At 48.8% G+C, this 25,675-nt stretch overlaps 1 protein-coding gene across 1 annotated transcript; it reads left to right on the top strand.

Annotated features, from left to right (window-relative positions):
- Window positions 1-289: 289 nt before the first annotated feature.
- Window positions 290-19,155, top strand: LOC139259664 (tubulin alpha-4A chain-like). Its single transcript, XM_070875213.1, has 4 exons — window positions 290-426; window positions 11,814-12,036; window positions 16,734-16,882; window positions 17,848-19,155. Exons 1-4 carry the CDS (start codon window positions 424-426, stop codon window positions 18,820-18,822), a joined length of 1,350 nt encoding a protein of 449 aa, XP_070731314.1. The 5' UTR covers window positions 290-423; the 3' UTR covers window positions 18,823-19,155.
- The last annotated feature ends 6,520 nt before the right edge of the window (window positions 19,156-25,675 follow it).

Below are 25,675 nucleotides of genomic sequence, written 5' to 3'. Positions count from 1 at the left end.
GCCCGTCCAAATAAGCAACACTATGCATTGTACCCGTAAACCATCGACATATGCAAACTAGTTTATAGGTACACCTTTGTTTAGTATCTTTTTGCATAATGAGAAGAAATATGACAATATTTCTATGAGGCGGTGTCCCACCCTGTCATAAAGCAATGGTTTTGCTATTCATGTTCCCTAAAACCTCTCTCATACAATTGCAGCATTTAGTCATTTTGATTGCCGTAATGTTTTTAAACCAATCCCCCATCCTGTGACGTGAACAGCTGTATAAATAGGGTCCCGGGACAGCTGTTTTCCGTTGTTCCTTGCTCTGCCTTGTTCCCTATTGTTCCCAGTCTGAGGTGATCAGTCCTCGTACAATCTTTCCTCCTACACCCGCCAGCTTAGAGAGAGAGAGACAGACAGAAACGACATTTTGAAATGGTAAGTGAGCTGAATTAAGCCAGTGCGGCCAAGACCTTTAAACCACGGAAACTTGAAACTTCATGAGGAATGTTTGTTTTGTTTTAGTCTAAAATTGTGGATCTGGGGAGCATGTGTTTTGTGGAGATTCGCAGCTCTGCTCGAGCAATTCGTCCTGCTCGCAGAGGAGGGCTCACAGTGATTGGAGGTGGGAGGGGGCGCAGGGGAAGAGGGACAGAGTTCAGATCTGTCCGGGGGAGGGGGGAGAGGAAGGCAGAGTCCGAGGGGGGGCGGGGGGGAGAGTGAGGCAGAGTCTGGGGGGGGGGGGGGGGAAGAGTGAGGCAGAGTCCGGGGGAGGGGGGGTGGGGGGAGAGTGAGGTAGAGTCTTGGGGCGGGGGGGGGGGGTAGAGTGAGGCAGAGTCTGGGGGAGGGGGGGGGGGAGAGGAAGGCAGAGTCCAGGGGGGGGTGGGGGTGGAGAGGAAGGCAGAGTTCGGGGGTGGGGGGAGGGGGGGAGAGAGTGAGGCAGAGTCTGGGGGCGGGGTGGGGGGAGAGTGAGGCAGAGTCTCGGGGCGGGGGGCGGGGAGAGTGAGGCAGAGTCTCGGGGCGGGGGGGGAGAGTGAGGCAGAGTCTCGGGGCGGGGGGGGGGGGAGAGTGAGACAGAGTCTCGGGACGGGGGGGAGAGTGAGGCAGAGTCTGGGGGGGGGAGGGTGAGAGTGAGGCAGAGTCCGGGGGGGGGGGGGGTGGGAGAGTGAGGCAGAGTCCGGGGGAGAGGGGGGGGTGGGAGAGTGAGGCAGAGTCTGTGGGGGAGGGGTGAGAGTGAGACAGAGAGACAGAGTCTTGGGGTGGGGGGGGAGAGTGAGGCAGAGTCTCGGGGTGGGGGGGGGGTAGAGTGAGGCAGAGTCTCGGGACGGGGGAGGAGAGTGAGGCAGAGTCTCGGGACGGGGGAGGAGAGTGAGGCAGAGTCTCGGGGTGGGGGGGGGAGAGTGAGGCAGAGTCTCGGGGTGGGGGGGGGGGTAGAGTGAGGCAGAGTCTCGGGGCGGGGGGGGAGAGTGAGGCAGAGTCTCGGGACGGGGGAGGAGAGTGAGGCAGAGTCTCGGGACGGGGGGGGAGAGTGAGGCAGAGTCTCGGGGCGGGGGGGGAGAGTGAGGCAGAGTCTCGGGGCGGGGGGGGGAGAGTGAGGCAGAGTCTCGGGGCGGGGGGGGAGAGTGAGGCAGAGTCTCGGGCGGGGGGGGGAGAGTGAGGCAGAGTCTCGGGGCAGGGGGGGGGAGAGTGAGGCAGAGTCTCGGGGCGGGGGGGGAGAGTGAGGCAGAGTCTCGGGGCGGGGGGGGAGAGTGAGGCAGAGTCTCGGGGCGGGGGGGGGAGAGTGAGGCAGAGTCTCGGGGCGGGGGGGGAGAGTGAGGCAGAGTCTGGGGAGGGGGTCGGGGGTGGGTCGCAGGGGGAGGGTGCCAGAGTTCAGGTCTATCCGGGGAGGGGGCGGGGGCGGGGGGAAGAGTGAGGCAGAGTCCGGGGGAGGGAGTGAGGCAGAGTCCATGGGTGGGGGAAGAGGTGGGGGGAGAGCGAGGCAGAGTCCGGGTTTGTCCAGGGAGCAGTGAATTGGGGTTTGATTGGAGGGTTTGTGGAGGGGGAAATGGAGTCTCTTTAAATCAGACTGATCCCAATGAGGAAATATTTGCCCCCCCCCCCAAAAAAAAAACCTGTAGGAATTACCCTCTGGAGAGAAAGAGGGAATCCTATTGGGGACGAGGAGAGGGTCCCTGGGTCTGGATGGGGGCTGACTTTGCCCTCTCACTGACCGCTGTCTCTGGGGCTGGGTGTCCCCACTGACCACTGCTATAGCCCCCCCACACACCCTGTCCCGGGGAGTGCAGGCTGCCAGCTGTCAAACCCCCTGCTGTGCATCGGGAATTAAACCTTCCCCCCACCCTCCCAAATCCTATTGGAAAAAGCACTGTAAATCTTTAATGAGTGCGTGTGTGTCTGCACAGTTTTTTCTCTCTCGTACTCTTTACTGCTGGAAAGGAGCCATTTCTCGACTGGGAAGAAAGTGATTTAAGAAGGGGCGAGAGGTGGGGAGGGAACTTTAAACTTGGATGAGTGGAAGTTAATCTGAAACCCCCTGTGTGACATTTTTCAAACCTGAAAATAGTACCTTTTTTTTCCAGTGGGTTAATGTTGCTTTATCGTGATGAGGCAAATGATTGATATTAATCGAATCTAACGGGTTTTGCTGAGCCGCGTGTATTGCAGTGAGCTTAAACCCACATTCCGATCCTGTGACAGCAACTAGCCACGAAATGAAAGCACTAAAATGCTATTTATTTTTTGTCCTTTTTTGTTCGCATTCTGCCAACCCCCTTTCCCATTTCCTGGCAGTGCTGTGATTGGCCAGCTACTGTTTCCATCCAGTCCTCTGGTGCCTTGTGGAATTTGGGCTGTAGTTATACTGACACCTGCACACGACTTGCAGCTGGCAACGCTTGTGTTGCACTGTGAGCCACCTCTGGCCACGATTCGTGCGCTGGGCGTGTGTGTGTGAGTGTGGTCTGTGTGTGTGTGAGAGTGAGTGTGTGTGTCTGTGTGTGAGTGTGTGCGTGAGAGTGTCTGTGTGTGTCTGTGTATGCGTGTGTGTCTGTGTGTGTGCGTGAGTGTCTGTGTGTGTGTCTGTGTATGTGTGTGTGTCTGCGTGAGTGTCTGTGTCTGTGTGTGAGTGTGTGTGTCAGTGTGTCTGTGTGTGTGTCTGTGTATGTGCTGTGTGTGTGAGCATGTGTGTGTGTCTGTGTGTGTGTGTTTGTGTAAGTGTCTGTGTGTGTGTGAGTCTGTGTGTGTGTGTGTGAGTGAGCGTGTGTGTGAAGGGGATTAGATAGGGACCCCCTAAGAGAAGAGCCCAACCAAAGAAAAATGCAAATATCATTCATTTATACATAGTTTCTATTTTTTAATTATCTTCCTCCCCTCTCTTTTTTATTTTCTTTCTTTCATTCTTTCTCTTCATTTTCTTTCTCGCTCTCCTTCTTTCTCCCTTTTTCTTTTTCTTTCTCTCTTTTTTATCTCCTTTCCCTCTCTTTGTTTATCACTTTTGCCTATGTGTAAAACGACAGGATGAACTTCCCCCGTCAACCATTTGCTCCATTTGAGCCGCGGAGAGTCGATAATGTACCTCACGGCCCAGTATGCAAACTACCTTTTGCACAACGAGAATACGCGCAGCAACCTTTTGCCAGGGCTAGTTCCCCACCCGCTCCTCTCACAGTGCAATAGTTTTGCCTTTGCCGTTTGACTCCTCCGATTTATTTAGCCTCTTTATATTCCCTGCCTGCAGTTCAGGTCCAGGTTTGCCTCGGTGGAGTCATGGGACAGCGCTCGATGCAAGTGTAATTTGACCAGAGACGTGCGCTGCCACCTTGAGTTGATTAGCTGAAAAGAAACATTTTTACAAGTGCTTGAATTTCAATAGTGTTCGTCGTGGACAGAGGCCTCTGCTTATTACAGATCAAGCCGAGCAATGAAAGCGGGATAGAGAGGTGGGGAGACATAAACGCACAGACACAGAGAAAGAGGGAGCTATATTTATATAGCGCCTTTCACTACTCCAGGACACCCCAAAATGCTGCGCAGTCAGTGAATGACTTTTGGCATGTAGTTACTGACCCGTAGCCAAACGGGGCAGCCAATTAGTGCACAGCAAGATCCTACAAACGGTATGTGAATTCTCAGATTATCTATTTCCAGTCCCGTTAGTTACAAACAGAGAAACATAGAAAATAGGTGCAGGAGTAGGCCATTTGGCCCTTCGGGCCTGCACCACCATTCAGTCAGATCATGGCTGATCATTCCCTCAGTACCCCTTTCCTGCTTTCTCTCCATACCCCTTGATCTCTTTAGCCATTAGGGCCATATCTAACTCCCTCCTGAATATATCCAATGAATTGGCATCAACAACTCTCTGCGGCAGGGAATTCCACAGGTTACCAACTCTCTGAGTGAAGAAGTTTCTCCTCATCTCGGTCCTAAATGGCCTACCCCTTATTCTAAGACTATGTCCCCTGGTTCTGGACTTCCCCAACATTGGGAACATTCTTCCCGCATCTAACCTGTCCAGTCCGGTCAGAATCTTATACGTTTCTATGAGATCCCCTCTCATCCTTCTAAACTCCAGTGAATAGCGGCCCAGTTGATCCAGTCTCTCCTCATAGATCAGTCCAGCCATCCCTGGAATCAGTCTGGTGAACCTTCGCTGCACTCCCTCAATAGCAAGAACATCCTTCCTCAGATTAGGAGACCAAAACTGAACACAATATTCCAGGTGAGGCTTCACAAGGCCCTGTACAACTGCAGTAAGACCTCCCTGCTCCTATACTCAAATCTCCTAGCTATGAAGGCCAACATACCATTTGCCTTCTTCACCGCCTGCTGTATCTGCATGCCAACTTTCAATGACTGATGAACCATGACACCCAGGTCTCGTTGCACCTCCCCTTTTCCTAATCTGCCGCCATTCAGATAATATTCTGCCTTCATGTTTTTGCCCCCAAAATGGATAACCTCACATTTATCCACATTATACTGCATCTGCCATGCATTTGCCCACTCACCTAACCTGTCCAAGTCACCCTGCAGCCTCTTAGCATCCTCCTCACAGCTCCCAGCACCACCCAGTTTAGTGTCATCTGCAAACTTGGAGATATTACACTCAATTCCTTCATCTAAATCGTTAATGTATATTGTAAATAGCTGGGGTCCCAGCACTGAGCCCTGCGACACTCCACTAGTCACTGCCATCCTGAAAAGGATCCGTTTATCCCGACTCTCTGCTTCCTGTCTGCCAATCTGTTCTCTATCCACGTCAGCATATTACTCCCAATACCATGTGCTTTGATTTTGCACACCAATCTCTTGTGTGGGACCTTGTCAAAAGCCTTTTGAAAGTCCAAATACACCACATCCACTGGTTCTCCCTTGTCCACTCTACTAGTTACATCCTCAAAAAATTCCAGAAGATTTGTCATGCATGATTTCCCCTTCATAAATCCATGCTGACTTGGACCGATCCTGTCACTGCTTTCCAAATGCGCTGCTATTTCATCCTTAATAATTGATTCCAACATTTTCTCCACTACTGATGTCAGGCTAACCCATTTTCTCTCTCCCTCCCTTTTTAAAAAGTGGTGTTACATTAGCTACCCTCCAGTCCATAGGAACTGATCCAGAGTCGATAGACTGTTGGAAAATGATCACCAATGCATCCACTATTTCTAGGGCCATTTCCTGACATACTCTGGGATGCAGACTATCAGGACCCGAGGATTTATTGGCCTTCAATCCCATCAATTTCCCGAACACAATTTTCCGCCTAATAAGGATATCCTTCAGTTCCTCCTTCTCACTAGACCCACTGTCCCCTAGTACATTCGGAAGGTTATTTGTGTCTTCCTTTGTGAAGACAGAACCGAAGTATTTGTTCAATTGGTCTGCCATTTCTTTGTTCCCCATTATAAATTCACCTGAATCTGACTGCAAGGGGCCTATGTTTGTCTTCACTAATCTTTTTCTCTTTACATATTTATAGAAGCTTTTGAAGTCAGTTTTTTATGTTCCCTGCAAGCTTCCTCTCGTACCCTATTTTCCCCCTCTTAATTAAACCCTTAGTCCTCCTCTGTTGAATTCTAAATTTCTCCCAGTCCTCAGGTTTGTTGCTTTTTCTGGCCAATTTATATGTCTCTTTGGTTTTAATACTATCCTTAATTTCCCTTGTTAGCCACGGTTGAGCCACCTTCCCTGTTTTATTTTTACTCCAGACAGGGATGTACAATTGCTGAAGTTCATCCATGTGATCTTTAAATGTTTGCCATTGCTTATTCACCGTCAACCCTTTAAGTATCCTTTGCCAGTCTATTCTAGCCAATTCACGCCTCATACCGTCGAAGTTACCTTTCCTTAAGTTCAGGACCCTAGTTTCCAAATTACCTGTGTCACTCTCCATCTTAATAAAGAATTCTACCATATTATCGTCACTCTTCCCCAAGGGGCCTCGCACAACAAGATTGCTAATTAGTCGGGAGGCGCCAGTGGGTGGTCGAGGAGACGTTGAGGAGGAGGAGCAGGAGTTCGGGAGGCCTATAAAAGGCCCATCAGTCGGGAGGCGCCAGTGGGAGGTCGAGGAGACGTTGAGGAGGAGGAGCAGGAGTTCGGGAGGCCTACAAAAGGCCCATCAGTCGGGAGGTGCCAGTGGGAGGTTGAGGAGATGTCGGAGAGGAGGAGCAGCAGGGTCGGGAGGCCTACAAAAGGCCCATCAGTCGGGTGGCGCCAGCGGGAGGTCGAGGAGACGTTGAGGAGGAGGAGCAGGAATTCCGGAGGCCTACAAAAGGCCCATCAGTCGGGAGGCGCCAGCGGAAGGTCGAGGAGATGCCGGAGAGGAACAGCAGGAATTCGGGAGGCCTACAAAAGGCCCATCAGTCGGGAGGCGCCAGCGGGAGGTCGAGGAGATGTCGGAGAGGAGCAGCAGGAATTCGGGAGGCCAGCCGGTGCAGCTGCAGCAGGGAGGCAAAAAAGTAGAAAGAATACGAAAGGTGACTTCACAGCCAAGGGGGTAAGTGATTGGCTGGTGATTGGTGAGTAGCTTTTCTTTTTTCTTTTCTTTATTAGTTAAGGGATGAAAGTTGGCCAGAACGTGGGGAGAACTTCTCTGTTCTTCTTCGAACAGTGCCGTTGCTGCACCCGAGCAGGCGGGGTTTAAGACGGCACCCCTGACAATGCCGCACTCCCTCTGTACTGAGGTGCCGTCCTAGATTAGGCGCTGTAGTTCTTGGAGTGTGGCTCAAATCCAGGACAACTTTACTGATTGGCAAGAGCCAAGGTGAGATTGGAGAGAGAGAGTGGGTATTGGGGGGCCTTTCGAAAGCAAAGAAGGAAGCAACTAGGTGGAGAGGTTTCGAGGGGATGTGTCAGAGAGCAGGGGCAGGATTGAATCATAGAACGATACAGCACTGAAGGAGACCACTCGGCCCATCATACGTGTGCCGACTTGTTGAAAGAGCGATCCAATTAGTCCTGTTCCCCTGCCCTTCTCCCATATGTGATATATTCTTACTTTTTCACCGACAAACACACTCTGCACAAGATGGCTCCATACCAGAAAACTGTCGTCACATGACCTTTTATTATTTCATCATCAGAGGCAGTCCCTCGGAATCGAGGAAGACTTGCTTCCACTCTAAAAGTGAGTTCTCAGGTGACTGTACAGTCCAATACGGGAATTACAGTCTCTGTCACAGGTGGGACAGACAGTGGTTGAAGGAACAGGTTTGCCGCACGCTCCTTCCGCTGCCTGCACTTGTTTTCTGCATGCTCTCGACGATGAGACTCGAGGAGCTCAGTGCCCTCCTGAATGCACTTCCTCCACTTAGGGCGGTCTTTGGCCAGGGACTCCCAGGTGTCGGTGGGGATGTTGCATTTTATCAAGGAGGCTTTGAGGGTGTCCTTGAAACGTTTCCTCTGTGCACCTGGGGATCGCTTGCCGTGTAGAAGTTCCAGGTAGAGCGCTTGCTTTGGGGTTTACTATTTACATCAGTAGTTTCAGTACATCAGTAGTTCACTAGGGGAGCTCTATTACAACTATGGCACATTTTCCCCTTCAAGTATTTGCCCAATTCCCTTTTGAAAGTTATTATTGAATCTTCTCCCACAACCCTAGGATGACCTTGCATGAACCATTATTTTTGTTAAGTGTCCATTATTTCTGACTGTGATCATCCTAGGTTGCCTTCAGTTCCTTCAAGTACTACAAAGACATGCCTTTCATGAACTTAGGATAACCGAAAGTGCTTTACAGTCAATTTTGGAGTGTCATCACTGTTGTAATGTGGGAAACGCAGCAGCCAACTTGCGCACAGCAAGCTCCCACAAACAGCAATGCGATAATGACCAGATAATCTGTTTTTTTAGTGACGTTGGCTGAGGGATAAATAGGGGAGACCTCCCCTTATCTTCTTCCAATTAGTGCAGGGGGAATCTTTTATGTCCACGCAAGAGGGCAGATGGGGCCTCAGATTAACGTTTCATGCGTAGGAGAGCATCTCCGGCAGTGCAACACTCTCTCGATACTGAACTGCGAGTGTCAGCATACATTATGGGCACAAGTCCCTGGAGTGGGACTTGAATCCACAACCTTCTGACTCAGAGGCGAGAGTGCTGCCCACTGAGCCACGGCTGACACTGCCATGGTATTTAGTTGGCGCTGAGCTTAAACTGCATTTTCTTTTGTGCAAGTTCAGATTCCTTCTAGGGCAAGTCCCTCAAGCTTGTGTTCTAGAAAGCTGGGTTCTAACTTTTAAAACTTTATATTTTCAAGTCCCCCTCCAGGGACTGGAGCACAAAACTTTAGGCTGACACTCCAGTGCAGTACTGAGGGAGTGCTACACTGTCAGAGGTGCCAGCTTTCGGATGAGACGTTAAACCGAGGCCCCGTCTGCTCTCTCAGGTGGATGTAAAAGATCCCACGGCCACTATTTTGAAGAAGAGCATGGGAGTTATCCCCGGTGTCCTGGGCCAATATTTATCCCTCAATCAACATAACAAAAACAGATTATCTGGTCATTATCACATTGCTGTTTGTGGGAGCTTGCTGTGCGCAAATAGGCTGCCATGCTTCCCACATTACAACAGTGACTACACTCCAAAAGTACTTCATTGGCTGTAAAGCGCTTTGAGATGCCCGGTGATTATGAAAGGTGCTATATAAATGCAAGTCTTTCTTTCTTTCGAAAAGTGGTTTTTCGCCAACCAGTATTGTGTGTTGACTAAACCAGGAAGACATTATTTGGGAAGTGGAAGTAACTCCCACTAGTAACCATTCAAACTGTAAATAAAGATACAAATATGCAACCAATATACATTTTTATATTTGCCTGGGTCTTGCTGCGGAGATCATGAATTCCAAAGGCTAATTGGAGCTGCGTAGGCCCCAGGCTCTGGAATTCCCTTCCTAAACCTCGCGGCCCTAAGCTCTGGAACTCCCTTCCTAAACCTCTCCACCCTATGCTCTGGAATTCCCTTCCTATATCTCTCCGCCCCTTTAAGACCCTATTAAATCCTGCATCTCTAGGCAAGCTTTTAATCACTTTACGTTCTTTAGCTCGGTGTCAAATACTGTCGGTTTACGCTCCTGTGACATGCCTTGCGACGTTACATACTTATCAGGGAAGACTGAACAGACTAAAGAAGACCGAGGGGTGATCTGATAGAGGTCTTTAAAATTTTGAAGGGTTTCGATAGGGTAGACGTAGGGAAGATGTTTCCACTTGTGGGGGAAAACAGAACTAGGGAGCCATCAATATAAGATAGTCACTGATAAATCCAATGGGGAATTCAGGAGAAACATCTTTACCCAGAGAGTGGTGAGAATGTGAAACTCGCTGCCACAGGGAGTGGTTGAGGTGAATAGCATAGATGCATTTAAAGGGAAACTGGATAAACACATGAGGGAGAAAGGAATAGAAGGATAGGGTGATGAGGTGAGATGAAGGAGGGTGGGAGGAGGCTCGTGTGGAGCATAAACATCAGCACGGAGCGATGGGCCGAATGGCCTGTTTCTGTGCTGTAAAATTCTATTGCAATTCTACGTAATATTCTACAATGGTTTCTCAGTCCATGTTCATATTCCCGTTAATACCACTGGTCTTTTAACATAGAAACATAGAAAATAGGTGCAGGAGTAGGCCATTCGGCCCTTCGAGCCTGCACCGCCATTCAATGAGTTCATGGCTGAACATGCAACTTCAGTACCCCATTCCTGCTTTCTCGCCATACCCCTTGATCCCCCTAGTAGTAAGGACTATATCTAACTCCTTTTTGAATATATTTAGTGAATTGGCCTCAACAACTTTATGTGGTAGAGAATTCCACAGGCTCACCAGTCTCTGGGTGAAGAAGTTTCTTCTCATCTCATTCCTAAATGGCTTACCCCTTATCCTTAGACTGTGACCCCTGGTTCTGGACTTCCCCAACATTGGGAACATTCTTCCTGCATCTAACCTGTCTAAACCCTTCAGAATTTTAAACGTTTCTATGAGATCCCCTCTCATTCTTCTGAACTCCAGTGAATACAAGCCCAGTTGATCCAGTCTTTCTTGATATGTCAGTCCCGCCATCCCGGGAATCAGTCTGGTGAACCTTCGCTGCACTCCCTCAATAGCAAGAATGTCCTTCCTCAAGTTAGGAGACCAAAACTATACACAATACTCCAGGTGTGGCCTTACCAAGGCCCTGTACAACTGTAGCAACACCTCCCTGCCCCTGTACTCAAATCCCCTCGCTATGAAGGCCAACATGCCATTTGCTTTCTTAACCGCCTGCTGTACCTGCATGCCAACCTTCAATGACTGATGTACCATGACACCCAGGTCTCTTTGCACCTCCCCTTTTCCTAATCTGTCACCATTCAGATAATAGTCTGTCTCTCTGTTTTTACCACCAAAGTGGATAACCTCACATTTATCCCTTTCAGACTCCTGAATATCTGCTATCTTAAATTAAATCTCTCTGATGACTGGATGTCATATTACAAAGTTCATGTGAGCACTAACTCCTTGAAACTATGATTTATTTTGATTTAAGGCTCCACCTATTTCACTTGTCCAATTCTAAGTGCATGATGTACAAAACCTAGGTTGCACGCACCTGTATTAGAGGCTGGGATTTTCCGGACCTCTCCGCCTCTGTTTTTGCCCCCGGAGGTGCGGGCAATGGTGGTGGGTGAGCACTTCCGGGCGGGCGGCCAGCTCCCAGCGCCCCGCCGGGGTTTTCGGGGCCGGTATTGGCGGGAGGCGCGGAGCATTACCGCCCGGGAGAGCCGAGCCGGTGTGCAACGCCCCTGGTCGCGACACCGGCTCGATTTTTGGCTCCTGACCAATCCGTAGCACTGCGTAGAGCGCCCCCTAGTGGGAACGCCTGTGGAAGCGGGCCGTCCGAGCTGTAGCGGCTGCAGTGAGGGAAGTAATGTCCACCTCCGGCAAGTGTGATTGGTTTTTATTTTATTTTTGTTTGATGATTTATGTTGTGGTGGCGTGGGCTGTGTATTGGGAATGTTTTTGGTGGGGTTTTTTTTCGGGTTTATTTTTTTCGCACCGAGGCCTCTCTCAGAGCGCTCCCAGACCGGCTGTTTAGCTCGGGATTTTCACATGCCCAGCCGGCCTAGCGCCTCCCTTAGCATTCTGCCCCACACTCAGGGCCCAGCTGACCAATTTTGCTGACTGAGGCACAAACTGTTCCCGGGCAGTATCGGGACTGCCCCACCGCGATTTACGCCCCGAAATCCTAAAAACCGAATATCCAGCCCCCAGGGACTTGGCTGTAACCACTCAGCGTCTATCCCTCTCGGACGTCGCACTAATTGTTCATCACTTCCTCCACAGCGTGAATGTATCTCCATCCATGTTGGCCAGGCCGGTGTCCAGATGGGCAATGCCTGCTGGGAGCTGTACTGTTTGGAACACAGCATCCAGCCCGACGGTCGTAGACTTGACGGGAGAGGCACTGGAGGGGCAGACGACTCCTTCGACACCTTCTTCTGCGACACGGGAACTGGGAAACACGTGCCCAGGGCAATCTTTCTGGATCTAGAACCGTCTGTGATCGGTAATGGAAAATACTCATCTCTCTGAGCTTTCGGCCACATATCAACAGCATAACTAGGACCACCTATTCCCACCTCCGTAATATCGCCTGTCTCCACCTCCTTGCCTCAGCTCATCAGCTGCTGAAGCCCTCATCAAATCCTTTGTTACCTCCAGACTTAACTATTCCAACGCACTAGAGGTGATCCATAACTCGGCTGCCCCGTGTCCTAACTCGCACCAAGTCCCGCTCACCCATCACCCCCTGTGCTCGCTGACCTACATTGGCTTCCAGTTAAGCAACAACTTGATTTCAAAATTCTCACCCTTGTTTTTAAATCTCTCCATGGCCTTGCCCCTCCCTATCTCTGTAATCTCCTCCAGCCCCACAATCCCCCCCGAGATGTCTGCGCTCCTCTAATTCTGCCCTCCTGAGCATCCCTGATTATAATCGCTCAACCATCGGTGGCCGTGCCTTCTGTTGCCTGGGCCCCAAGCTCTGGAACTCCCTGCCTAAACCTCTCCACCTCTCTACCTCTCTTTCCTCCTTCAAGATGCTCCTTAAAACCTACCTCTTTGACCAAGCCCGGCGCTAATTTCTATTTATGCGATTCGGTGTCAAATTTTTATCGCATAATGCTCCTGTGAAGTGCCTTGGGACGTTTCACGACGTTAAAGGCACTATATAAATGCAAATTGTTGTTGCATTCAACACGCTTCTGGATCTTTCACACAACGAGTTGATACGATCTGGAACACGCTGCCTGAAAGGCTGGTGGAAGCAGATTCGATAATAACTCCCAAAAGGGGAATTGGACATATACTTGAGAATGAAAAATTCGCAGGGCTTTCGGGAAAGAGCAAAGGGGGAGTGGGACTAACTGGATAACTCTTTCCAAGAGGCACAAAAGGCCGAGTGACCTCCTTCTGTGCTGCATCATTCTATGATTCTAACTCTTGGTTCCAGATATCCTTGAGTTTTGACTAGGAGCTTCCCTTCACTGAACGTCTGGTTGTGGTTGAATCACCGGGTGGTGGAAGAGCAGTCCGAGAGAGTAGCAATTCCTGATGGGACTGCTCATCTTTCTCTCTGTACAAGGTGTCTATTACTGTCAAACATAAGAACATAAGAAATAGGAGCAGGAGTAGGCCATTTGGTCCCTCGAGCCTGCTCCGCCATTCAATAAGATCATGGCTGGTCTGATCTTGGCCTCAACTCCACTTCCCTGCCCGCTCCCCATAACCCTTGACTCACTTATCGCTCAAAAATCTGTCATAGAAACATAGAAAATAGGTGCAGGAGTAGGCCATTCGGCCCTTCGAGCCTGCACCACCATTCAATAAGACCATGGCTGATCCTTCACCTCAGTATCCCTTTCCCGCTTTCTCTCTATACCCCTTGATCCCTTTAGCCATAAGGGCCATATCTAACTCACTCTTGAATACATCCAATGAATTGGCATCAACAACTCTCTGCGGCAGGGAATTCCACAGGTTAACAACTCTCTGAGTGAAGAAGTTTCTCCTCATCTCAGTTCTAAATGGCCTACCCCTTATCCTAAGACTGTGTCCCCTGGTTCTGGACTTCCCCAACATCGGGAACATTCTTCCCGCATCTAACCTGTCCCGTCCCGTCAGAATCTTATACGTTTCTATGAGATCCCCTCTCATCCTTCTAAACTCCAGTGTATAAAGGCCCAGTTGACCCAGTCTCTCCTCATATGTTAGTCCAGCCATCCCTGGAATCAGTCTGGTGAACCTTCGCTGCACTCCCTCAATAGCAAGAACGTCCTTCCTCAGATTAGGAGACCAAAACTGAACACAATATTCCAGGTGAGTCCTCACCAAGGCCCTGTACAATTGCAGTAAGACCTCCCTGCTCCTATACTCAAATCCTCTAGCTATGAAGGCCAACATGCCATTTGTCTTCTTCACTGCCTGCTGTACCTGCATGCCAACTTTTAATGACTGATGAACCATGACATCCAGGTCTCGTTGCACATCCTCTTTTCCAAATCTGCCGCCATTCAGATAATATTCTGCCTTCGTGTTTTTGCCACCGAAGTGGATAATCTCACATTTATCCACATTATACTGCATCTGCCATGTATTTGCCCACTCACCTAACATGCCCAAGTCACTCTGCAGCCTCTTAGCATCCTCCTCACAACTCACACCACCACCCACTGTCTATCTCCACCTTAAATATATTCAATGACCCAGCCTCCACAGCTCTCTGGGGCAGAGAATTCCAAAGATTCACGACCCTCTGAGAGAAGAAATTCCACCTCATTTCAATTTTAAATGGGTGGCCCCTTATTCTGAAACTATGTCCCCTAGTTCTAGATTCCTCCATGAGGGGAGATATGCTCTCTGCATCTACCTTGTCAAGCCCCCTCAGAATCTTATATGTTTCAATAACATCACCTCTCATTCTTCTAAACTCCAATGAGTATAGGCCCAACCTGCTCAACCTTTCTTCTTAAGACAAGGGTTTGTCACGATACATGGCAGAGAATTAAAATTCATCCGGATGTTTTCCGCCCCCTGCAATGAGATTAAAGAACAAATGTTGAAACTCGTTGGTCGAACTGTAAATTCTCCCACCACATAACTACAATTACTTTCGGGTGAATCTTGAAATGAAAAGCCGCAAATCGTGTCGTGTCAAATGATACAGCACAGAAGGAGGCCATTCGGCCTATCATTGCCTGTGCCGGCTCTTTGAAAGAGCGATCCAATTAGTCCCATTCTCTTGCCTTTACATAACAACATCAGAACATAAGAAATAGGAGCAGGAGTAGGCCATCCAGCCCCTCAAGTCTGGTCCGCCATTTAATACGATCATGGCTGATCCGATCATGGACTCAGGTCCACTTCCCTGCCCGCTCTCCATAACCCCTTATCGGTTAAGAAACTGTCTCTGTCTTAAATTTATTCAATGTCTCAACTTCCACAGCTCTCTGAGGCAGCAAATTTCACAGATTTACAATCCTCTGAGAGAAGAAATTCCTCCTCATCTCAGTTTTAAATGGGCGGCCCCTTATTCTAAGATCATGCCCCCTAGTTCTAGTCTCCCCCATCAGTGGAAACATCCTCTCTGCATCCTCCTTGTCAAGCCCCCTCATAATCTTATATGTTTCGATAAAAGCACCTCTCATTCTTCTGAATTCCAATGAGTAGAGGCCCAACCTACTTAACCTTTCCTCATAAGTCAACCTCCTCATCTCCGGAATCAACCAAGTGAACCTTCTCTGAACTGCCTCCAAAGCAAGCATATCCTTTCGTAAATATGGAAACCAAAACTGCACGCAGTATTCCAGGTGTGGCCTCACCAATACCCTGTATAACTGTAGCAAGACTTCCCTGCTTTTATACTCCATCCCCGTTGCCCTTCTCCCATAGCCCTGTAATTTTTTCCTCTTCAAGTAGTTATCCAATTCCCTTTTGCATGTTACCACTGAATCTGCTCCCACTGCCCTTTCAGGCAGCGTGTTCCAGATCATAACAACTCGCTGCGTAAAAAAAAAATCCTCCTCCTCCCCAATAATCCCCCGAATATTTTTTTGGTGAACGGTCCATTTAAGGGACTGAGCGGCCCAATCAAAACTTTGCACATGCCTGAAAGGTCACATTGAAAAGCCAATGATCAGCCTGCGCCGGATCTCCATGCCAACTCCGCAGGTCAACGTGAACATTGACCTCTGGTTCTTTTGTCAATTATCTTAAATCTATGTCCTCTGGTGATCCATCCACCTGCCACTGGAAACCAGTTTCTCCTTATTTACTCAATCAAACGCCTGAGTGTCAGCTGTGGCTCAGTGGGTAGCACACTTGCCTCTGGGTCATAAGGTTGTGGGTCCCACTCCAGGGGCTTGAGCACAACAAATCTAGGCTGACACTCCCAGTGCAGTGCGGAAGGATGTGAAGTCTTTAGAGAAGGTGCAGAGAAGATTTAAGGGAATGATTCCAGGAATGAAGTTACACTGATAGACTGGAGAAGCTGGGGTTGTTCTCCTTGGAGCAGAGGAGATTTGATAGAGGTGTTCAAAATCATGAGGGGTCTGGACAGGGTAGATAGAGAGAAACTGTTCCCGTGGTGTCAGCTGTGGCTCAGTGGGCAACACTCCCACCTGAGTCAGAAGGTTGTGGGTTCAAGTCCCACTCCAGGGGCTTGAGCACAACAAATTTAGGTTGACACTTCCTTCAGTGCAGTGCTGAAGGAGCGCTGCACTGTCGGAGGCGCCGTCTTTCGGATGAGACATTAAACTGAGGTCCCGTCTGCCCTCTCAGGTGGATATAAAAGATCCCATGGCACTGTTTTGAAGAAGAGCAGGGGAGATATCCCCGGTGGCCTGGCCAATATTTATCCCTCAATCAAAATAACATAAACAGATTATCTGGTCATTATCACATTGCTGTTTGTGGGAGCTTGCTGTGCGCAAATTGGCTGCCGCGTTTCCCACATTACAACAGTAACGACACTCCAAACAGTACTTCATTGGCTGTAAAGCACTGTGAGAATAGGGTGGTCGTGAAAGGCGCTATATAAATGCAAGTATTTCTTTTTTTATTCTTTTTAATAATTTCGAACACCTCTATATTAAATGTCCCCTTAACCTTCCCTTCTGTAAGGAGAACACTTCCAGCTTCTTCAGTCTTTCCACGCATTGTTGTGAGTAAGCATTAGTGTAACCTGTTGCACGAATCTTTCTGCAGATGAGGTCCGTGTTGGTTCCTATCGGCATCTGTTCCACCCCGAGCAGCTCATCACCGGGAAGGAAGACGCGGCAAACAACTACGCCCGCGGGCACTACACCATCGGCAAGGAGCTGATTGACCCCGTCTTGGACAGGATCCGCAAATTGGTAAGAGTGTAGATGATGTAAAGCTCGGTCGTAGAATGTCGTGTGCCTGATGTGTATTGGGGGGGAGGGAGTGCAGCGAAGGTTCACCAGACTGATTCCCGGGATGGCAGGACTGACATATGAAGAAAGACTGGATCGACTAGGCTTATATTCACTGGAATTTAGAAGAATGAAAGGGGATCTCATAGAAACATCTAAAATTCTGACGGGGTTGGACAGGTTAGATGCAGGAAGAATGTTCCCGATGTTGGGGAAGTCCAGAACCAGGGGTCACAGTCCAAGGATAAGGGGTAAGCCATTTAGGACTGAGATGAGGAGAAACTTCTTCACTCAGAGAATTGTGAACCTGTGGAATTCTCTACCACAGAAAGTTGTTGAGGCCAGTTCGTTAGATATATTCAAAAGGAAGTTAGATGTGGTCCCTATGGCTAAAGGGAACAAGGGGTATGGAGAGAAAGCAGGAATGGGGTACTGAAGTTGCATGATCAGCTATGATCATATTGAATGATGGTGCAGGCTCGAAGGGTCGAATGGCCTACTCCTGCACCTATTTTCTATGTTTCTATGTTTCTATGAGTCTGACATGCGCGCTGTAAGGACGTGACTTGACTTGTTTTGACTTGAAAGAAAGACTTGCATTTATATAGCGCCTTTCACGACCAATTAAGTACTTTCAGAGTATGCTCACCAGCCAGTTGGGTTTGGGGGAATCCACGATGAGGCAGGTGGTTGTGAACCTGGTGGATGAACCAGTAATGTGTAGTGTGATTGTTAAACCTTTTGCTAATAAACCAACTAGTTCTTAATAGCAATGTGTTGCTATGAATTCTTAAGCAAAGAACCCATGAAGCAAATACATTACAATTGACACCCGAAGGTCAGGGCCAGATAATGTATCGTTTGCTTCTATTTGGAAAGTGACATTTGCTGTTTCTTTTTTTTGTCTTTCTCTTTTCCCCTCCCAGGCTGACCAGTGCACTGGTCTACAAGGCTTCTTTGTGTTCCATAGTTTTGGTGGTGGCACCGGTTCTGGTTTCACCTCCTTGCTGATGGAACGTCTCTCCGTCGACTACGGCAAGAAATCCAAGCTGGAGTTCTGCATCTATCCGGCTCCCAGGATCTCCACAGCCGTGGTCGAACCCTACAACGCCATTCTGACCACCCACACCACTCTCGAGCACACCGACTGTTCCTTCATGGTGGACAACGAGGCCATCTACGACATCTGCCGCAGGAACCTGGACATCGAGCGCCCAGGCTACGTCAACCTGAACAGGCTGATTGGCCAAATTGTCTCGTCCATCACCGCTTCGCTCCGCTTTGACGGAGCCCTGAATGTCGACCTGACAGAATTCCAAACTAACTTGGTGCCTTATCCTCGCATCCACTTCCCTCTGGTGACGTACGCTCCAGCCATCTCGGCTGAGAAGGCTTACCACGAGCAACTGTCTGTGGCCGACATCACCAGCTCTTGCTTTGAGCCGGGCAACCAGATGGTTAAGTGTGACCCTCGCCGTGGCAAGTACATGGCTTGCTGCTTACTGTATCGGGGTGATGTGGTGCCAAAAGACGTCAATGCTGCCATCGCGGCCATCAAGACCAGGCGCTCCATCCAATTTGTGGACTGGTGCCCCACTGGCTTCAAGGTTGGCATCAACTACCAGCCTCCCACCGTGATAGTCGGCGGGGACCTGGCCAAGGTGCAGCGCGCGGTGTGCATGCTGAGCAACACCACGGCCATCGCCGAGGCCTGGGCTCGCCTTAATCACAAGTTTGATCTGATGTACGCCAAGCGCGCCTTTGTGCACTGGTTCGTGGGTGAGGGGATGGAGGAAGGGGAGTTCTCGGAGGCCCGCGAAGACCTGGCGGCCCTGGAAAAGGACTATGAAGAAGTTGGTGCGGATAGTACAGCAGACGATGACGATGGGGAGGAATTTTGAATTCCATTCAACCCTCCATTCAAAAAAAAATTCACTTTTGCTTGATATAACTGAGATGTGAATAAAATTGCATTAATATTGAGGAATTAATGTGTTTTGGCTTGAATTAATCTTCATTGTGTGAGAAGCTTGTAATGTATGCTCACAGGTTTGTAGAGCTGTTGCATTGAGAGTGGCTTACTCATTCTCGCGATGTTCACAAGACTCAATAAAACCCCAGCCAGTTGGGTCTCTGTCATCCACGATGAGGTATGCAGTTGTGAGCCTAGTGGATGAACTGGTAATGTGTAGTGTGATTGTTAAACCTTTGTTAATAAACCAACTAATTTTTAACAGCAATGTGTTGCTATGAATTCTTAAGCAAAGAACCCATGAAGCAAATACATTACAAAGCTGAACATTATAAACATGTTCAGATGTGAGGCATTTATTTTGAAACACTCATCTGTTTTTATCTGATGAAAATAATTGCTGCAACATTGCATTGGAGAAATCTTTGATGTTTCTAATTATAAAGTGTAATCTAAGTAGGCTGTTGCAGTGGACAAGGGGCTTTGTGATGTGCTGCATCTTCCATTATGTAGCAACAGCCAGCTATGATAATGCAGCCAGAAGTATCAAAGAATGAGAGTACAAATCCCACCATGGGAAGTTTGAGAAATTGAATTCAGCGTAAAAAGAAATCTGGAAACAAAAACGCAGGTATCAGTAAAAGTGACCATGATAGGAACATAAAAACCTAATAATTAGGAGCAGGAGTAGGCCATTCGGCCCCTCGAGTCTGCTCCGCCATTCAATAAGATCGTGGCTGATCTTCGACCTCAATGCCACTTTCCCGCCCGATCTCCATATCCTTGGTTCCCCTCGAGTCCAAAAATCTATCGCTCTCAGCCTTGAATATACACAACAACTGAGCCTCTACAGCTCTCTGGCAGAGAATCCCAAAGATTCACCACCCTCTAAGTGAAGAAATTTCTCCTTATCTCAGTCCTAAATGGCCGACCCCTTATTCTGAGACTGTGACCCCTGGTTCTAGACTCCCCAGACAGGGGGAAACATCCTCCCTGCATCTACCCTGTCAAGCCCATTAAGAATTTATATCTTTCAATGAGATCACCTCTCATTCTTCTAAACTCTAAGGAATATAGGTCTAGTTTAATTTTCTCCTCATAGGACAAATCTCCTATCCCAGGAATCAGCCTAGTGAACTTTTGTTATACTCTCTCTAAGGCAAGTAAGGAGACCAAAACTGTACACAATACTCCAGATGTGGTCTCACCAGGGCCCTATATAATTGCAGTAAGACTTATTTCTCCTCATACTAAAATCCTTTTGTAATAAAAACGAACATACCATTTGCTTTCCTAATTGCTTGCTATACCTACATGTTAACTTTCTGTGATTCATGTACAAGGACACCCAGGTCCCTCTGTGTAACAACATTTTCCAATCACCATTTAAAAAATATTCTGGTTTTCTATTTTTCCTACTAAAGTGGATAACGTCACTTGTGTCAGATTACTGTGCCATACCGTACAGTGTGTCTGCCCTTTACACTCATGTGCAAACAAAAACCACACCATCGAAAAACATTTCAACATCAATCCAAAAATAATTTTGCGTTCCAGCCTGCAGCCACAGTAAAGTCAAGGATGCAAAAAGGTTTTTTAAAATTTAACCAAACAAAGCCTGCCTCTACAGTACACTTAACTCTCTCATCGCTAGATCTCAATCTCTCACCTAAATGGTGAGAGATTGGGAAATGTTGGTGTTCAGAGGGACCTAGGTGTCCTTGTAACGAAACACTGAAAGTTAACATGCAGGTACCAGAAGCAATTGAGAGCAAATGGCATGTTGGCCTTTATTACAAGAGTGTAAGAGTAATGATGTCTCATTGCAATTATATAGGGCCCTGGTGAGACCACACCTGGAGTATTGTGTACAGTTTTGGTCTCCTTACCTAAGGAAGGATATACTTGCCATAGAGGGAGTGCAACGAAGGTTCACCAGACTGATGCCTGGGGTGGGGGGAATTGTCCTATGACGAGAGATGGAATAGACTAGGCCTATAGTTTAGAAGAATGAGAGGTGATCTCATTGAAATATTCAAAATTCTTACAGGGCTTGACAGGACAGATGCAGGGAGGCTGTTTCCCCTGGCTGGGGAGTTGAGAATCAGAGGTCAGCCATTTATGACTGATGAGGAGAAATGTTTTCACTGAGGGTGGTGAATCTTTGGAATTCTCTACCCCAGAAGGCTGTGGAAGCTCAGTCTTTGAGCATATTCAAGACAGAGATTGATCGATTTTTGGATATCCAAAGGATATGGGGATAGATGAGGTCCTTACTACTAGGGGGATCAAGGGGTATGGCGAGAAAGCAGGAATGGGGTACTGAAGTTGAATGTTCAGCCATGAACTCAATTGAATGGCGGTGCAGGCTAGAAGGGCCGAACGGCCTACTCCTGCACCTATTTTCTATGTTTCTATAATGTAGGCAAGTGGAGTTGAGGTAAAAAATCAGCCATGATCCCATTGAATGGCAGAGCAGGCTCGAGGGGACGAATGTCCTACTCCTGTTCCTATTTCTTATGTCACATTTCTCCATATTATACTCCACCTGCCATGTTCTTGCCCACTCATTTAACCTGTCTACATCCCTTTGTATCTGTTATATATTTATATTACACTACCACCAGAGGGCCTACCTGTTGGAGTCCCAAGGGATCCCAGCATCCCTTGGGAGCATGGTATATAAGCAGGCCTCCCACGAGGTACCTGCACTCTGGAGTCGCAATAAAGGAGCCAAGATCACACTTGCTCATTGTACACATTGCTCAGTTTCTTTCTTGTGTATTATGAGCATAACAATTGGCGACGAGGTAACGAACAACCGCACGAAAATGCAAAGAACAGTTGGTATCCCGGAGAAGTTCTCAGAGGGGGACGATTGGGAGGCCTTCATGGAGAGACTTGACCAATACTTTGTGGCCAACGAGCTGGAAGGGAACGAAAACGCTGCCAAACGAAGGGCGATCCTCCTTACCGTCTGTGGGGCAACAACCTATGGCCTCATGAAGAATCTCCTAGCTCCGGCAAAACCAACAGAGAAATCCTATGAAGAATTGTGTACGCTGGTCCGGGAGCACCTAAATCCTGCATGCAACGGTTGCAGAACAATGGGACACCTGCAGCGAATGTGCAGGCGAGCTGCAAACCCTGCAAACCCTGCAAACCAACATGTTGCAGAGGAAAATTGATCCATTGGGGATCAGGCTGAATTGGAGACTCGTACCGAGGAGGTAGAAGTGTACGGGGTACACACATTCATAGAAACATAGAAAATAGGTGCATGAGTAGGCCATTCGGCCCTTCGAGCCTGCACCACCATTCAATAAGACCATGGCTGATCATTCACTTCAGTACCCCTTTCCTGCTTTCTCTCCATTCCCCTTGATCCCTTTAGCCGTAAGGGCCATATCTAACTCCCTCTTGAATATATCCAATGAACTGGCATTGGATCTCTTCAAGAGGGAGTTAGATATGGTGGACATTCACTACGAAATGTCCACCAATAATGTTGAAAGTTGAACTGAACGGAATTCCAGTATCTATGGAACTGGACACAGGTGCGAGTCAGTCCATAATGAGTAAAAAGGCCTTCGACTGGCTGTGGGGCAAAACGGCACACAGGCCCAAGCTCAGCCCCATTCACACCAAACTAAGGAACTAATCCCTGTAATTGGCAGTGCAGAAGTCAAAGTCTCCTATGACGGAGCAGTGTATGAACTCCCGCTGTGGATTGTGCCGGGGATGGCCCCACGTTGTTTGGCAGAAGCTGGCTGGGAAAAATCCGCTGGAACTGGGACATCCGAGCACTTTCGTCCATCGACGACGCCTCATGTGCCCAGGTTCTGAGCAAGTTCCCATCGTTGTTCGAGCCAGGCATTGGAAGTTTCTCGGGAGCGAAAGTGCAGATCCATTTGGTTCCCGGTGCACGACCCATCCACCACAAGGCACGAGCGGTACCGTACATGATGCGTGAGAAAGTGGAAATTGAGCTGGATAGGCTGCAGCGAGAAGGCATCATCGCGCCGGTGGAATTCAACAACTGGGCCAGTCTGATTGTCCCGGTACTTAAAGAGGACGGCATGATTAGAATTTGTGGAGATTATAAAGTAACGATTAACCGTTTTTCGCTGCAGGACCAGTACCCGCTACCCAAGGCAGATGACTATTTGCGACCCTGGCTGGAGGGAAGACATTCACCTAGCTGGACCTGACCTCGGCCTACATGACACAGGAGCTGGAGGAGTCCTCGAAAGGCCTCACCTGCATCAACATGCACAAGAGTCTGTTCATCTATAACAGGTGCCCATTTGGGATTCGGTCGGCTGTGGCAATCTTTCAACGGAACATGGAGAGCCTGCTAAAGTCAGTTCCTCACACCGTGGTTTTCCAGGGTGACATACTGGTTACAGGTCGGGACACCATTGAGCACTTGAAGAATCTGGAAGAGGTTCTTAGTCAGTTGGATCACGTGGGGCTCAGGTTGAAATGCTCGAAGTGTGTTTTCCTGGTGCAGGAGGTCGAGTTCTTGGGAAGAAGAATCACTGCAGATGGCATCAGACCCACCGACGCCAAGATGGAGGCCATCAAGAACGCGCCGAGACCACAGAACGTGACGGAGCTGCGGTCGTTCCTGGGATTCCTTAACTATTTTGGTAATTTCCTACCCGGGTTAAGCACCTTGCTAGAACCCCGACATGCGCTACTGCGCAAGGGAGACGACTGGGTATGGGGGAATTCACAAGAGGCTGCCTTTAAGAAAGCCAGAAATACGTTGTGTTCAAACAAACTGCTTGTCCTGTATAATCCTTGTAAAAGATTAGTGTTAGCTTGCGATGCGTCGTCATATGGGGTCGGGTGAGTGTTATAACAGGCTAACGAATCGGGAATCTTGCAACCGATCGTGTATGCATCCAGGAGTTTGTCCAAGGCCGAAAAGGCCTACAGCATGATTGAAAAAGAGGCTCTGGCGTGCGTTTACGGGGTAAAAAAAAGGACCAGTATTTATTTGGCCTCAAGTTTGAGTTTGAAACTGACCACAAGCCGCTCATATAGTTGTTCTCTGAGAGCAAAGGAATTAACACCAATGCCTCTGTCCACATCCAAAGATGGGCGCTCACGCTGTCGGCATATAACTATGTAATCCGCCATAGACCGGGCACAGAGAACGGCACAGATGCTCTCAGTAGGCTGCCATTGCCCACCACTGGGGTGGAAATGGCACAGCCAGTGGACTTGCTCATGGTCATGGAGGCATTCGAGAACGAAAAGTCCCCCGTTATGGCCCGCCAGATCAGGACCTGGACCAGCCAGGATCCTTTACCGTCCTTGGTAAAAAAAAACTGTGTCCTCCATGGGAGCTGGTCCAGTGTCCCAGTGGAGATGCAGGAGGCGATTAAGCCGTTCCACAGGCGCAAAGACGAAATGTCCCTCCAGGCGGACTGTCTATTGTGGGGCAATCGCATGGTCCTGCCCAAGAAAGGCAGAGATACGTTCATTTGTGAACTGCACAGCACCCACCCGGGCATTGTAATGATGAAAGCCATAGCCAGATCCCATGTGTGGCGGCCTGGCATCGAGTCAGATTTAGAGTCATGCGTGCGCCAGTGCAACCCTTGCTCTCAGCTGAGCAATGCACCCAGAGAGGCATCGCTAAGTTTGTGGTCATGGCCCTCCAAACCCTGGTCAAGGATCCACGAGGACTATGCGGGCCCATTTCTAGGCAAAATGTATTTTGGTTGTCGTTAACGCCTACTCAAAATGGATTGAATGTGCGATAATGTCTGTAAGCACATCCATGGCCACCATTGAAAGCCTATGAGCCATGTTTGCCACGCACAGCTTGCCTGATGTCCTAGTCAGCGACAATGGGCCGTGCTTCAACAGTGCTGAATTCAAGGAATTCATGACCCGCAATGGGATCAAACATGTCAAATCTGCCCCGTTCAAGCTCGCATCCAACGGCCATCACCATAGCCCAGGCTTTCATATCCACGAGCGACAACACGAAACAGATATCTTCACAGCATCGAAGCTCACCGGCAAGTACTGTCCATAAAATAATGCCTTCAGCAGGCAGAACTGTACATGGCAGGGCCTACACGACTGCAGAGGCCAGACCTAGGATGATTCAGAGGCCACCGAGGGGCATGAATGCGAATCCATTAACACCATGTTGGCGCTGTGGGGGCAGTCATAGAGCCCATCAATGTCGATTCAAGCACTATGTGTGCAAGGACTGTGGAACAATGGGGCACCTCCAGCGAATGTGCAAACGACCTCTGACTCACCAGGTGGCAGAGTCAGCAGAGGATGACCAATCTAGCGTGGATCACACTGAACGAGCAGGAGAGGCGACTCAACCTGAGGATGAAGAGGAAGTGTATGGGCTACACACCTTCACCACCAAAAGCCTTCCGATAATGTTAAAAGTTAAACTTAACGGCATTCTAGTCACCATGGAATTGGACACGGGGGCGAGTCAATCAATCATGAGCCAGAAGGCTTTTGAGAAACTGTGGGGCAACAAGGCACAGAGGCCAAAACTGAGCCCGATTCACACAATGCTGCGCACTTACACCAAAGAACTCATACTTGTTATCGGCAGTGCGGCAGTGAAAGTATCGTACGACGGAATGGTGCATGAATTACCACTATGGATTATACCAGGCGATGCCCAACGCTGTTCGGCAGAAGTTAGCTCGGAAAGATCCGATGGAACTGGGACGACATCAAAGCACTGTCTTTGGTGGGTGACATCTCGTGCACCCAGCTACTAAACAAAT

Source organism: Pristiophorus japonicus, chromosome 3 (genome assembly GCF_044704955.1).
Source record: "Pristiophorus japonicus isolate sPriJap1 chromosome 3, sPriJap1.hap1, whole genome shotgun sequence".
NCBI lineage: Eukaryota > Metazoa > Chordata > Chondrichthyes > Pristiophoridae > Pristiophorus > Pristiophorus japonicus.
The sequence above is the reverse complement of the archived record's forward strand: the minus strand, read 5'-3'. Positions and strand labels throughout refer to the sequence as shown.